At 42.0% G+C, this 13,160-nt stretch overlaps 1 protein-coding gene across 3 annotated transcripts; it reads right to left on the reverse strand.

Moving 5' to 3' along the window:
* Positions 1-5,503: 5,503 nt before the first annotated feature.
* LOC110507359 (mediator of RNA polymerase II transcription subunit 29) lies at positions 5,504-8,591 on the reverse strand. Of its 3 annotated transcripts, none has more exons than XM_021587307.3 (4): positions 8,395-8,587; positions 6,704-6,762; positions 6,520-6,604; positions 5,504-5,828 (listed from the first exon to the last, which is right to left on the reverse strand). In XM_021587307.3, the coding sequence occupies exons 1-4, from the start codon at positions 8,545-8,547 to the stop codon at positions 5,601-5,603; spliced, it is 525 nt and encodes a 174-aa protein (XP_021442982.1). In that variant the 5' UTR covers positions 8,548-8,587; the 3' UTR covers positions 5,504-5,600. The 3 variants fall into 3 exon arrangements, with proteins under 3 accessions (XP_021442982.1, XP_090080361.1, XP_090080360.1); XM_090224235.1 differs by having other exon boundaries at positions 8,215-8,572; XM_090224234.1 differs by lacking the exons at positions 6,520-6,604; positions 6,704-6,762 and having other exon boundaries at positions 8,395-8,591.
* Positions 8,592-13,160: the final 4,569 nt, after the last annotated feature.

Consider the following 13,160-nt stretch of genomic DNA (forward strand, 5'->3'; position numbering starts at 1 on the left):
TGATGTACATTACTGGCGGTTTTAGATTTTAGTCACCCAACATCAATGTGAAAGACTGGTGGAAAGCATGCCAAGACACATTAAAGCTGTGATTGATTTATCAACTCTTTCTAAGTTAAAACAGTATTGTGTTGTTTAAAATTACAATTAATTTATTTTCTTTGCATTATTCGAGGTCTGACAACACTGCATATTTTTTGTTATTTTGACCAGTTGTCATTTTCTGCAAATAAATGCTCTAAATGACAATATTTTTACTTGGTATTTGGGAGAAATGTTGTCATTTTACCCAAACACATACCTATAAATAGTCAAACCAGAGAAACTGATCATTTTGCAGTTGTCTCTTAATTTCTTCCAGAGCTGTATATGCCAGTCTCAACCACTACCCTGAGAGCACTTGATTCAGTATATCATGCAGCCCCAGTGGTCCTGGAATTCTCTCCTGAATATTTTAAAATGTAAAGATCTAGTCTCGTTGGTTGAGTTTAAACACTTGTTTGATGTCAATATCATAGAAGAGTGTAATTGTCTTTAGGCCAGCTGTTAAGATATTCGTGTTTTTTTAACGTAATATGTAATTGTTGTACTGTATGTGTGTATATAGCTTTGTTTAATGTTGTGTTAATGTACACAAGTTGTTATGTTGCAAACTTTGTTCCCACTGCTGCTATTTGACCAGATCTCAATGAGAAAAACCTGTATCAATAAAATGTAATGATTATTATCAGAAGTTATAAGACGATGGAAAATATGGTTGATACTTTTCTATTTAATACATTTGTGTTTTATGTTTTTATAATAACCCTTTTCTGTGTTCATGCAAGTAAGTGACTGAACGAACCCTCCCTATCAGTATCTGCAATTTAGCAGTACGCCCAGACCCCTGTTTTAATATATCCGTTTCAAGGTCTCAGCTTAGAGAAGAAGCCTCATGAGGTATTGGTCTGTCACATGCATGACCCAGTACTGGTTAGTCACATGAATGAAGCAAACGTTAATGATGAATAAGAAAAAACATGCAAATATGACTTCTCTGCAGTATATAGGAGAACAAACGGGACTGTCCCATTAGAGCTTCTGACAGACGTTCCCTATGGTGCATTAAGTTTGTTGGAACCTCCCCAGCGCGCTGACAATGAACAATGATTCATTTACGATTGACTTTAGGTGTCCCTCTGTAAGAATTTTCATAACAAGACCAAGTCTATATTATGGCAAGAACAGCTCAAATAAGCAAAGAGAAATGACAGTCCATCATTACTTTACGTCATGAAGGTCAGTTAATCCGGAGAATTTCAATAACTTTGAAAGTTTCTTCAAGCGCAGTCGCAAAACCATCTATGCGCTATGATGAAACTGGCTCTCATGAGGACCGCCACAGGAAAGGAAGGCCCAGAGTTACCTCTGCTGCAGAGGATAAATTCATTAGTTAACAGCACCTCAGATTGCAGCCGAAATAAATGCTTCACAGAGTTCAAGTAACCGACACATCTCAACATCAACTGTTCAGAGGAGACTGCGTGAATCAGGCCTTCATGGTCGAATTGCTGCAAAGAAATCAGTACTAAAGGACACCAATAAGAAGAGACCTGTTTGGGCCAAGAATCAGGAGCAATGGACATCAGTGGCTGAAATCTGTCCTTTGGTCTGATGAGTCCAAATTTGAGATTTTTTGGTTCCAACCGCTGTCTTTGTGAGACGCAGAGTACGTGAACGGATGATGACCTCTGCATGTCTGGTTCCGTGAAGCACGGAGAAGGTGTTTTGTTGGTGACACTGTCTGTGATTTATTTAGAATTCAAGGAACACTTACCCAGCATGGCTACCACAGCATTCTGCAGCGACACACCATCCCATCTGGTTTGCGCTTAGTGGGACTATCATTTGTTTTTCAACAGGACAATGACCCAACACACCTCCAGGCTGTGTAAGGGCTATTTGACCAAGAAGGAGAGCGATGGAGTGCTGCAACAGATGACCTAGCCTCCACAATCACCCGACCTCAACTCAACTGAGATGGTTTGGGATGAGTTGGATCGCAGAGTGAAGGAAAAGCAGCCAACGTGTGCTCAGCATATGTGGGAACTCCTTCAAGATAGTTGGAAAAGCATTCCAGATGAAGCTGGTTGAGAAAATGCCAAGAGTGTGCAAAGCTGTCGTCAAGGCAAAGGGTGGCTACTTTGAAGAATCTCAAATATGTTTTGATTTGTTTAATACTTTTTTTGAGTACTACATGATTCCATGTGTGTTATTTCATAGTTTTGATGTCTTCACTATTATTCTACAATGTAGAGAATAGTAAAAATAAAAACCGAAATATACACATACATACCGTGCACTCAAAGTATTCAAACCCTTTCACAATTTCCACATTTTGTTTCGTTAGTCTTATTCTAAAATTGATTAAATACTTTTTCCCTCTCAAATCCACAAACCATACCCAAAGAAAAAACAGGTTAAGACATTTTGAAAATGTATTAAAAAGACAGAAATACCTTTACATAAGTATTCAGACCCTTTGCTATGAGACTCGAAGTTGAACTCCGCTGCATCCTGTTTCCATCGATCATCCTTGAGATGTTTCTACAACTAGATTGGAGTCCACCTGTGTTAAATTAAATTGATTGGACATGATTTGTAAAGGTAAACACCTGTCAATATAAAAAAGGTACCACAGTTGACAGTGCATGTCAGAGAAAAAAACACACGCCATGACGTCGAGGGAATTGTCCGTTGAGCACTGAGACAGGATTGTGTCGAGGCACAGATCTGGGGAAGGGCACCAAAAAATAGCTGCAGAATTGAATGTACCCAAGAACACAGTGGCCTCCAATCATTCTTAAATGGAAGAAGTTTGGGACCACCAAGACTCTTCCTAGAGCTGGCCGCCCAGCCAAACTGAGCATTCAGGGAAGAAGGGCCTTGGTCAGGGTGGTGACCAAGAACCCGATGGTCACTCTGACAGAGCTCCAGAGTTCCTTTCTGGAGATGGGAGAACCTTCCAGAAGGACAACCTTCTCTGCAGCACTCCACCAATCAGGCCTTTATGTTTGAGTTGCCAGACGGAAGCCACTCCTCAGTAAAAAGGCACATGACAGCCCGCTTTTAGCTTGCCAAAAGGCAACTAAAGGACTCTCAGAACATGAGAAACAAGACTCTCTGGTCTGATGAAACCAAGATTGAACTCTTTGGCATGAATGCCAAGTGTCTTGTCTGGAGGACACCTGGCACCATCCCTACAGTGAAACATGGTGGTGGCAGCATCATGCTGGGGGAAATATTTTTCAGCGGCCGGGACTGGGATACTAGTCAGGATCAAGGGAAAGATGAACAGAGCAAAGTAGAGATGAAAACCTGCTCCAGAGCACTCAGGACCTCAGACGGGGGGAAAGGTTCACCTACTAACAGGACAACGACCCTAAGCACACAGCCAAGACAAAGTAGGAGTTGTTTTGGGACAGTCTCTGAATGTCCTTGAGTGGCCCAGAGCCCGGACTTGAATCCAATAGAACACCCCTCGACAGACCTGAAAATAGCTATGCAGCGACGACGCTCCCATCCAACCTGACAAAGCTTGATAGGATTTGCAGAGAAGAATGGGGAAAACTCTCCAAATACTGGGGTGCCAAGCTTGTTGCGTCATACCCAAGAAAACTCTAGGCTATAATCACTGCCAAATATGCTTCAAGGATCTCAATACTTGTTTTTTTAAAACATTTTTATTACATTTGCAAAAATGTGTAAACCTGGATATTCTGTGTAGATTGACAACAACAAAAAACGAATCAAAAAGGCTGTAATGTAACAAAATGTGGAAAAAGTGAATGGGTCTGAATACTTTCCAAATGCACTGTGTTTGTGTATATATAGAAAATGTATGTAAAAGAAAATAAATTAAAGTGAGTAAAAAAGGTTTATTATAATTAAGACAAAGCTACCTGGCCACACAAAGGTTTTGCAGTTTGGTTGAATAGTAGCTGGTCTTGGTACAGAATTCCCAACACATGACTCAGTTACTTCTCTGGTGGTCATATTAGGCAATGTGACTACTTGTGACAAAACAAAATAATACTTCCACCTTAGGGCATACAAACTTGATTAAAACTGAACTCCGCAGTAGCGGTAGTCAAAATGATCAGACTTGTTCATTCCCTCTTGAATTCGGAACGGTGCTATGCCAGAATGTGGACCACCAGAGCCCGGCGCGGTATATGGACCAAAAAGATCATCAAGGACATCGACCACCTGAGCCACTGCCTGTTCACACCGCTACCATCCAGAAGGCGAGGTCAATACAGGTACGTCAAAGCTGGAGCCGGGAGACTGAAAAACAGCTTCTATCTCAAGGCCATCAGACTGCTAAACAGCAATCACTAACTCAGAGGCTGCTGCCTACATTGAGACCCAATCACTGGCCACTTTAATAAATGGGTCACTTATACAATGTACTCTAAATGCCACTTTACTGTATTTTAAACTATTGCACCTTGCCTATGCCGCTCATCCATATGCTTCCATGTCAATATTCTCATTCCCCCCTTGACATTTGTGTGTATTAGGTAGTTGTTGGCAAATTGTTAGATATTACTGCACTGTCGGAACTAGAAGCGCAAGCATTTCGCTACACTCGCATTAACATCTGCTAACCATGTGAATGTGACAAAAAAAAAATGGAAAACGTACTTCAATCCAGAGATGGAATATTTCGCTGTACTCCTAATCATCCCGAAATTATGAATCGAGAAGATTGAAATAATGAGTTTTTAATTAAACAGCCCTTTGTCAGCATGCTAGGTTAGCTAATGATATAGCAACACTTTTGTTGTGTTGTTGAATTCCCCCCAACGCTAACAGTTGTTTTTTCATGGAATCCAATAGGCTGCTATAGCATTGGCTAGCTTAGCATGCTGACAAACGGTCCACATTCTGGCAAAGCACCATTCTGAATCAAGACAGAGAAATGAACGTTTTGGTTACAGTAGCGGGAAACGGCGCCACAGATGTCCCACCTCTGTTATTTAATTTTCTGGCCGAGCTCAGGAGCGTGGAGCAGCATGGTTTTAAAAAATGGCTGTATTCATTTTGTGCTTTTCTGTCACGCATGCAATGATGACGAGGGGAAGAAAACGTCTGTCAGTAACTTCGTTGTCGTAATATCGCAAACGAACATCGCTGTTTCACCACTGGGCATTGCAGCTTTAAGTGTTTAACAGGTTTCAGTATTTTATTTTTGTGAAGCGAGTGAACAAAATAAAAAAGGGCATTGGCTTGTAAAAATACTATAGCAACCTTTAGTTCAACACCTAGTGACCTCGTCAAGACCCCATTGGTGTCAAAAGTGGGATAGCGTTGTTGAAATTATGACTGGCTGGATCTGAGGCACAGTTGGTTTTCCATAATCTGAGGAAGCTGTGAATCTCATTACTTGATGCTCGAGGACATTATTTTTGCTACTTTTCTGATTTTTGGGGGGAAGAAAAGTGAAGAGGGGCATCCATTAAACAGTTAAATCAACTTTGTATGTCTTTATCAATCATTACAACAACAAAAAATACAAATCACTTTAGAAAAATAATAATATAATGAAATGCCCATTTCTACAGGATTCCTGGTGGCTGGCCCTTTCCTGCGATTTTCTTGGAGCACTCCAATAGAGCGTTATGAATGTCTTTGGCGCAGGAGATCTGCGACTTGATCATGCTGAGGTACTGTGAGTAGGACAGGGACTCTGTCTGCACGGTGTCAGGCTTGGTGGCTGTTGGGACCAGGTTAGGAGAGTGCTTGGCACTGTCAATGCTCTGGGATAAGCACTCGTAGGCAAGCCGCTATGGGGGAAACAAAAGAGGAGTAAAAGTGAGCGGGTGACCAGGCTGCCAGCTTTATCAATGTATAAACTATACTGTATGTTATGGTGAATGATGCTTGGAAGTCTAAAAGCCAAATAGAAATAAGACATTTGTGTAGTAACAAGAGGTGGAGAACTGGTGGCGCAGTGGTCTAAGGCACTGCATCGCAGTGCTAGCTGTGCCACCGGAGACTCTGGGTTCTTTGCCCAGGCTCTGTTGCAGCCGGCCGCGACCGGGAGGTCCATGGGGCGATGCACATTTGGCCCAGCGTTGTCCGGGTTAGGGAGGGTTTGGCCGGTAGGGATATCCTTGTCTCATTGCGCACTAGCGAATCCTGTGGCGGGCCGGGCGCAGTGCACACTGACCAGGTCGCCAGGTGCATGGTGTTTCCTCCGACACATTGGTGCGGCTGGCTTCCGGGTTGGATGCGCGCTATGTTAAGAAGCAGTGCGGCTTGGTTGGGTTGTGTATCGGAGGACGCATGGCTTTCAACCTTCGTCTCTCCCGAGCCCGTACGGGAGTTGTAGCGATGAGACAAGATAGTAACTACTAACAGTTGGATACCACGAAATTGGGGAGAAAAAGGGGGTAACATTCAAAAAGAAGAAAAGAGGTGGTGAACAATTTCACTGGAGCATGGAAATACAAGTAGGTTGTGTGTGTGCCTCACTAAGCAGAGTTCCAGCTGATCACACAGGGCATAAAACTCTTCCAGACTCTTGTCAAACCGCTGTACACTGGCATCGCTGCTCTTTCTGAAACACAAAGGAAAGTTGTGCATCTTCAGTTCCAGAAAATACACGCTTATTGGCTGCGTATGTACCATTGAGAGTTAGGGGAAAAAGGGTACTTACATGCCATTGTCAATTGATGTATTATGTCCCAAATTTAAAGAGGCAATCTTCATGACATTCTAGACAGAAAATAATGCTTAGTTATCCTATATTTGGTGTAGCTACATTTTGCAACCATGTATATAGCTATATACAATATTTTGTTACTATGCATACATATTATATTGCATTAAAAAGCATTATCACCATATTCACTGTATCTCACCACTATTTGCAGTTAAACTAAAAAAGGTAAGCATTAAAAATATTGCCTAGTCAGACCATTACTACTGTTCCAGCTGGCTGATGGGTGTTATTATTATTATTAGTGTAAAGCGTAGCACAGAGAATTTTCAACCAACTTGTCTATACTTCCTCAATTCCCAACATGGAAGACAACGCATTGCTAGTTGCAGATGGTTCATTTGAACTTAGAAGATGCTCCGTTATTAAATTAAATCCTTTTTTTTTGCTCCATTAGGTAATCAACAACGTGTACGCTGCCATCTTGTCTATTTCAAATCTTCTTGAGACAGGTGGGTGTTATGCATGTCATGAGTACGACTCAGAAATCTTGAATGGGTTGAATTGGGCTGGGTCCCAAACCCTGCACCTATGATCCAAATTAGAGCCAGGTGGGGCACCTGTACCTTTGGTAATGCTAATTTTGAATTATATAATGGAAAATTGTCCACATTTAATATTTCCTCAGTCAACCCCATAGTAGAATAGTTTACCTATTCAAGCTTGTCACATTCTATGGGAGAAAATAATACTCTTCTGGGTGCTTTCAAATTGCGAGTGGCACAGGGGGAAAAACATGCACGCCCGGTCATTACACAGGTGAGCTACTAGCCCTTCTCATGACACCAATTTCCGTTATGATTAGTTAAGGGGCAATGCAACGACCGCTGACGGAGCGCCGAAACTCTCTAAACTCACATAGGCCAATAGGGCCTGGCCTACACCTCACATGCGATAGAGGATTGGAAATATTTTGAATTTAACTTTCATATAAGCAAGAAATAATTGTAAAAATACCAAATATATTTACTGTATGTTGTTTAGAAAAGTTGCTTTCTGTTTACACCCAGCAATTTTATTTTCAACACCGACTAACAGAGATTACACTTCCTCCTCTTGAGCTTAACTGGGGAGGAAGTTTCTTACCTTGGTTTGCCCAGTGTTGTTACATTCTGCCGGGAGCAACCAGGACGCAATTTTGCTAAACTGCTTACAGTATGTTTGCCTTATGTATTTACAATAGTTTTTCTCACTGATGTGAATGTTAAAGTTCCAAAGGTTTCCAAACCCGTATCGCAAGCAGGATTAGTAACGTTCCAACAGAGCGTCAGTATTGTAGTTCATTGATCCAGCTGTTGTTATATGCCGGATTGATTGAGAACTTTAACGCTGGGTAAGGCTTGAGTTCTAGAGCTAGTCAGCTGGCTACAACCTTGGCTGAGTGCCCCCGAACTAAAGACGCCCCCCACCTCACCTCCCAATTTAACTACTGGTTGAATGGCACTCACCCGTCTCAATCAATGGTAATATTTGAAATAGACAGATGGCAGCGTACACATTGTTGGATTACTGGAAGGATCGCCAAGTAAAGGTTGGTCGAAAATTCGCCTTTCCCCCTCTGTGTGGCAGTGAAGAGACCAGACTGACCAGCCATTGTTACGAGCTCATGTAAACAAAACGTGGAGTACCTGGAGGCTCTCTTTTAATTGTGGAATAAGCATTTTGAATCGATGAACAGGGTCGAAATCTTGCTGTTGACTCAACTGCTGTTGTTGAAGTGTAGCAGCTTGCTGCATTCCAATTTGGGGAATCGGTCCACCGGGTTGTTGCAGCGCTGCCATTTTTGGTGAACTTCTTCTTCGGGGAAGTTTTGCGGGGGACTACATTCTTTCATGGTGTATTGCCACCACCTACTGGGTGGGGTGAAAAATGAATGGCGTTTTGGGATAAACGCACAAAATAAGGTCTGTGGTAAACACGGCATAGGATTTGTTATACGTTTTGTTCTATGATATTATCATCAGCTAACTTCACATTGTGAATTTAGAATAATTTGTGTAATAATAAAACACAAATTGCAAAGGCTTCATAATTCATAAAGGTCATATCTCATAGAACAAAGCGTATAAGATCTCCTAAACCTGTGTTAACCTCAAACCATATTTTCAGTGTTTATTGCAAAATGATATTCTTTCGCCATTCATTTTTCCCATATGGATGGCTGAACGAACCAGATAACTTATTTCCTGGTTTTAGGACTAAATATATTTGCTACAAGTGAAAAACATACCACAGTTTAAGTAGCTGCTCTAACAATGAAAATTAACGTCCTCAAAAATAGGAGGCAAGGGCAGATGGCACCAGTGTGTGAACAACTCAGATATAAAGTGTTTTTTTTCCCTCAAAGTTGCCTGGATATCCTACTTACGTCAGTACACTCTTACCCTAAGCATTATGTAGCGAATAAGTCATCCCATTTGTTGTTAACCAAATACAGTAACAGTATAAGTCATAATACCCATAAAACCCAGCGGTCAAACTGGGAAATGGTTCTAATTGTTTTTCCACCATTCATTTTCTCCATATGGGATTTTAGAAACACTTAAAATAAGTGCTGTGTTTCGTGATGGCTTACCCCGGCGTGACGTTTTGATAACTGTAAATCTCTATTGGACAAGGTGGTTTATCAATATGCTAATAATGCTAATAAGTCTATCATAAAGAACTACAGATGCCATGATGATCTGGATGAGAATGCTGAATCGAGGCAAAGGTAAGAATCTCTGGGTTAACTATCTAATGCTAGGTAATGTAGTAATGAATATATTGTCTAAATGTACACTACTGTTCAAAAGTTTGGGGTCACTTAGAAATATCCTTGTTTTTGAAAGAAAAGCCAAAAGAAATTTGTCCATTAAAATAACAGCTAATTGATCAGAAATACAGTGTAGACATTGTTAATGTTGTGAATGACTATTGTAGTTGGAAACGGCTGATTTTTTTATGGAATATCTACATAGGCGTACAGAGGCCCATTATCAGCAACCATCACTCCTGTGTTCCAATGGCATGTTGTGTTGGCTAATCCAAGTTTAGCATTTTAAAAGGCTAATTTACCATTAGAAAACCCTTTTTCAATTATGTTATGACAGCTGTTGTGCTGATTAAAGCAGCAATAAAACTGACCTTCTTTAGACTAGTTTAATATCTGGAGCATCAGCATTTGTGGGTTCGATTACAGTCTCAAAATGTCCAGAAACAAATAACTTTCTTCTGTAACTCGTCAGTCTATTCTATTCTTTCGGAGCCATCATCGACTCAGTGGGTTTTGTCCAACATGTCTCTGGACCCACTCACTGTCACAGTCATACTCTGGACCTAGTTTTGTCCCATGGAATAAATGTTGTGGATCTTAATGTTTTTCCTCATAATCCTGGACTATCGGACCACCATTCTATTACGTTTGCAATTGCAACAAATAATCTGCTCAGACCCCAACCAAGGAACATCAAAAGTCGTGCTATAAATTCACAGACAACACAAAGATTCCTTGATGTCCTTCCAGATTCCCTCTGTCTACCCATGGACGCCAGAGGACAAAAATCAGTTAACCACCTAACTGAGGAACTCAATTTAACCTTGCGCAATACCCTAGATGCAGTTGCACCCCTAAAAACTAAAAACATTTCTCGTAAGAAACTATCTCCCTGGTACACAGAAAATACCCGAGCTCTGAAGCAAGCTTCCAGAAAATTGGAAAGGAAATGGCGTCACACCAAACTGGAAGTCTTCCGACTAGCTTGGAAAGACAGTACCGTGCAGTACCAAAGAGCCCTTACTGCTGCTCGATCATCCTATTTTTCTAACTTAATTGAGGAAAATAAGAACGATCCGAAATTCCTTTTTGATACTGTCGCAAAGCTAACTAAAAAGCAGCATTCCCCAAGAGAGGATGGCTTTCACTTTAGCAGTGATAAATTCATTAACTTCTTTGAGGAAAAGATCATGATTATTAGAAAGCAAATTACGGACTCCTCTTTAAATCTGCGTATTCCTTCAAAGCTCAGTTGTTCTGAGTCTGCACAACTCTGCCAGGACCTAGGATCAAGAGAGACGCTCAAGTGTTTTAGTACTATATCTCTTGACACTCTTGACAATGATGAAAATAATCATGGCCTCTAAACCTTCAAGCTGCATACTGGACCCTATTCCAACTAAACTACTGAAAGAGCTGCTTCCTGTGCTTGGCCCTCCTATGTTGAACATAATAAACGTCTCTCTATCCACCGGATGTGTACCAAACTCACTAAAAGTGGCAGTAATAAAGCCTCTCTTGAAAAAGCCAAACCTTGACCCAGAAAATATAAAAAACTATTTTTATTGGCCTATATCGATATTGGCCTATATCGAATCTTCCATTCCTCTCAACATTTTTAGAAAAGGCTGTTGCCCAGCAACTCACTGCCTGCCTGAAGACAAACAATGTATATGAAATGCTTCAGTCTGGTTTTTGACCCCATCATAGCACTGAGACTGCACTTGTGAAGGTGGTAAATTACCTTTTAATGGCATCGGGCCGAGGCTCTGCATCTGTCCTCGTGCTCCTAGACCTTAGTGCTGCTTTTGATACCATCGATCACCACATTCTTTTGGAGAGATTGGAAACACAAATTGGTCTACACAGACAAGTTCTGGCCTGGTTTAGATCTTATCTGTCGGAAAGATATCAGTTTGTCTCTGTGAATGGTTTGTCCTCTGACAAATCAACTGTAAATTTCGGTGTTCCTCAAGGTTCCGTTTTAGGACCACTATTGTTTTCACTATATATTTTACCTCTTGGGGATGTCATTCGAAAACATAATGTTAACTTTCACTGCTATGCGGATGACACAGAGCTGTACATTTCAATGAAACATGGTGAAGCCCCAAAATTGCCCTCGCTAGAAGCATGTGTTTCAGTCATAAGGAAGTGGATGGCTGCAAACTTTCTACTTTTAAACTCGGACAAAACAGAGATGCTTGTTCTAGGTCCCAAGAAACAAAGAGATCTTCTGTTGAATCTGACAATTAATCTTAATGGTTGTACAGTCGTCTCAAATAAAACTGTGAAGGACCTCAGCGTTACTCTGGACCCTGATCTCTCTTTTGAAGAACACATCAAGACCATTTCAAGGACAGCTTTTTTCCATCTACGTAACATTGCAAAAATCAGAAACTTTCTGTCCAAAAATGATGCAGAAAAATTAATCCATGCTTTTGTCACTTCTAGGTTAGACTACTGCAATGCTCTACTTTCCGGCTACCCGGATAAAGCACTAAATAAACTTCTGTTAGTGCTAAATACGGCTGCTAGAATCCTGACTAGAACCCAAAAATGGTATCATATTACTCAAGTGCTAGCCTCCCTACACTGGCTTCCTGTCAAACAAGGGCTGATTTCAAGGTTTTACTGCTAACCTACAAAGCATTACATGGGCTTGCTCCTACCTATCTCTCTGATTTGGTCCTGCCGTACATACCTACACGTACGCTACAGTCACAAGACGCATGCCTCCTAATTGTCCCTAGAATTTCTAAGCAAACAGCTGGAGGCAGGGCTTTCTCCTATAGAGCTCCACTTTTATGGAATGGTCTGCCTACCCATGTCAGAGACGCAAACTCAGCCTCAATCTTTAAGTCTTTACTGAAGACTCATCTCTTCAGTGGATCATACGATTGAGTGTAGTCTGGCCCAGGAGTGGGAAGGTGAACGGAAAGGCTCTGGAGCAACGAACCGCCCTTGCTGTCTCTGCCTGGCCGGTTCCCCTCTATCCACTGGGATTCTCTGCCTCTAACCCTAATACAGTGGCTGAGTCACTGGCTTACTGGGGCTCTCTCATACCGTCCCTGGGGGGGGGGGGGGGGGGGGGGGGGGGGGGGGTCACCTGAGTGGGTTGAGTCACTGATGTGATCATCCTGTCTGGGTTGGCGCCCCCCCCCCCCCTTGGGTTGTGTCGTGGCGGAGATCTTTGTGGGCTATACTCAGCCTTGTCTCAGGATGGTAAGTTGGTGGTTGACAATATCCCTCTAGTGGTGTGGGGGCTGTAATTTGGCAAAGTGGGTGGGGTTATATCCTTCCTGTTTGGCCCTGTCCGGGGTGTCCTCGGATGGGGCCACAGTGTCTCCTGACCCCTCCTGTCTCAGCCTCCAGTATTTATGCTGCAGTAGTTTATGTGTCGGGGGGGCTAGGGTCAGTTTGTTATATCTGGAGTACTTCTCCTGTCCTATTCGGTGTCCTGTGTGAATTTAAGTGTGCTCTCTCTAATTCTCTCTTTCTTTTTCTCTCTCGGAGGACCTGAGACCTAGGACCATGCCTCAGGACTACCTGACATGATGACCCCTTGCTGTCCCCAGTCCACCTGGACGTGCTGCTGCTCCAATTTCAACTGTTCTGCCTTATTATTATTGGACCATG

The sequence above is a fragment of the Oncorhynchus mykiss genome, chromosome 27 (genome assembly GCF_057628025.1).
Source record: "Oncorhynchus mykiss isolate SJ-2025 chromosome 27, ASM5762802v1, whole genome shotgun sequence".
Lineage (NCBI taxonomy): Eukaryota > Metazoa > Chordata > Actinopteri > Salmoniformes > Salmonidae > Oncorhynchus > Oncorhynchus mykiss.

Coding starts and splice junctions, on each gene's coding strand:
- LOC110507359 (XM_021587307.3), bottom strand. CDS start 8,547: ATGGCAGCGCTGCAACAACCCGGTGGACCGATTCCCCAAATTGGAATG. Junction 6,763..8,394: donor AATTAAAAGAGAGCCTCCAG/GTACTCCACGTT, acceptor TTTTCTGTCTAG/AATGTCATGAAGATTGCCTC. Junction 5,829..6,519: donor ATCAGCTGGAACTCTGCTTA/GTGAGGCACACA, acceptor TTTCCCCCATAG/CGGCTTGCCTACGAGTGCTT.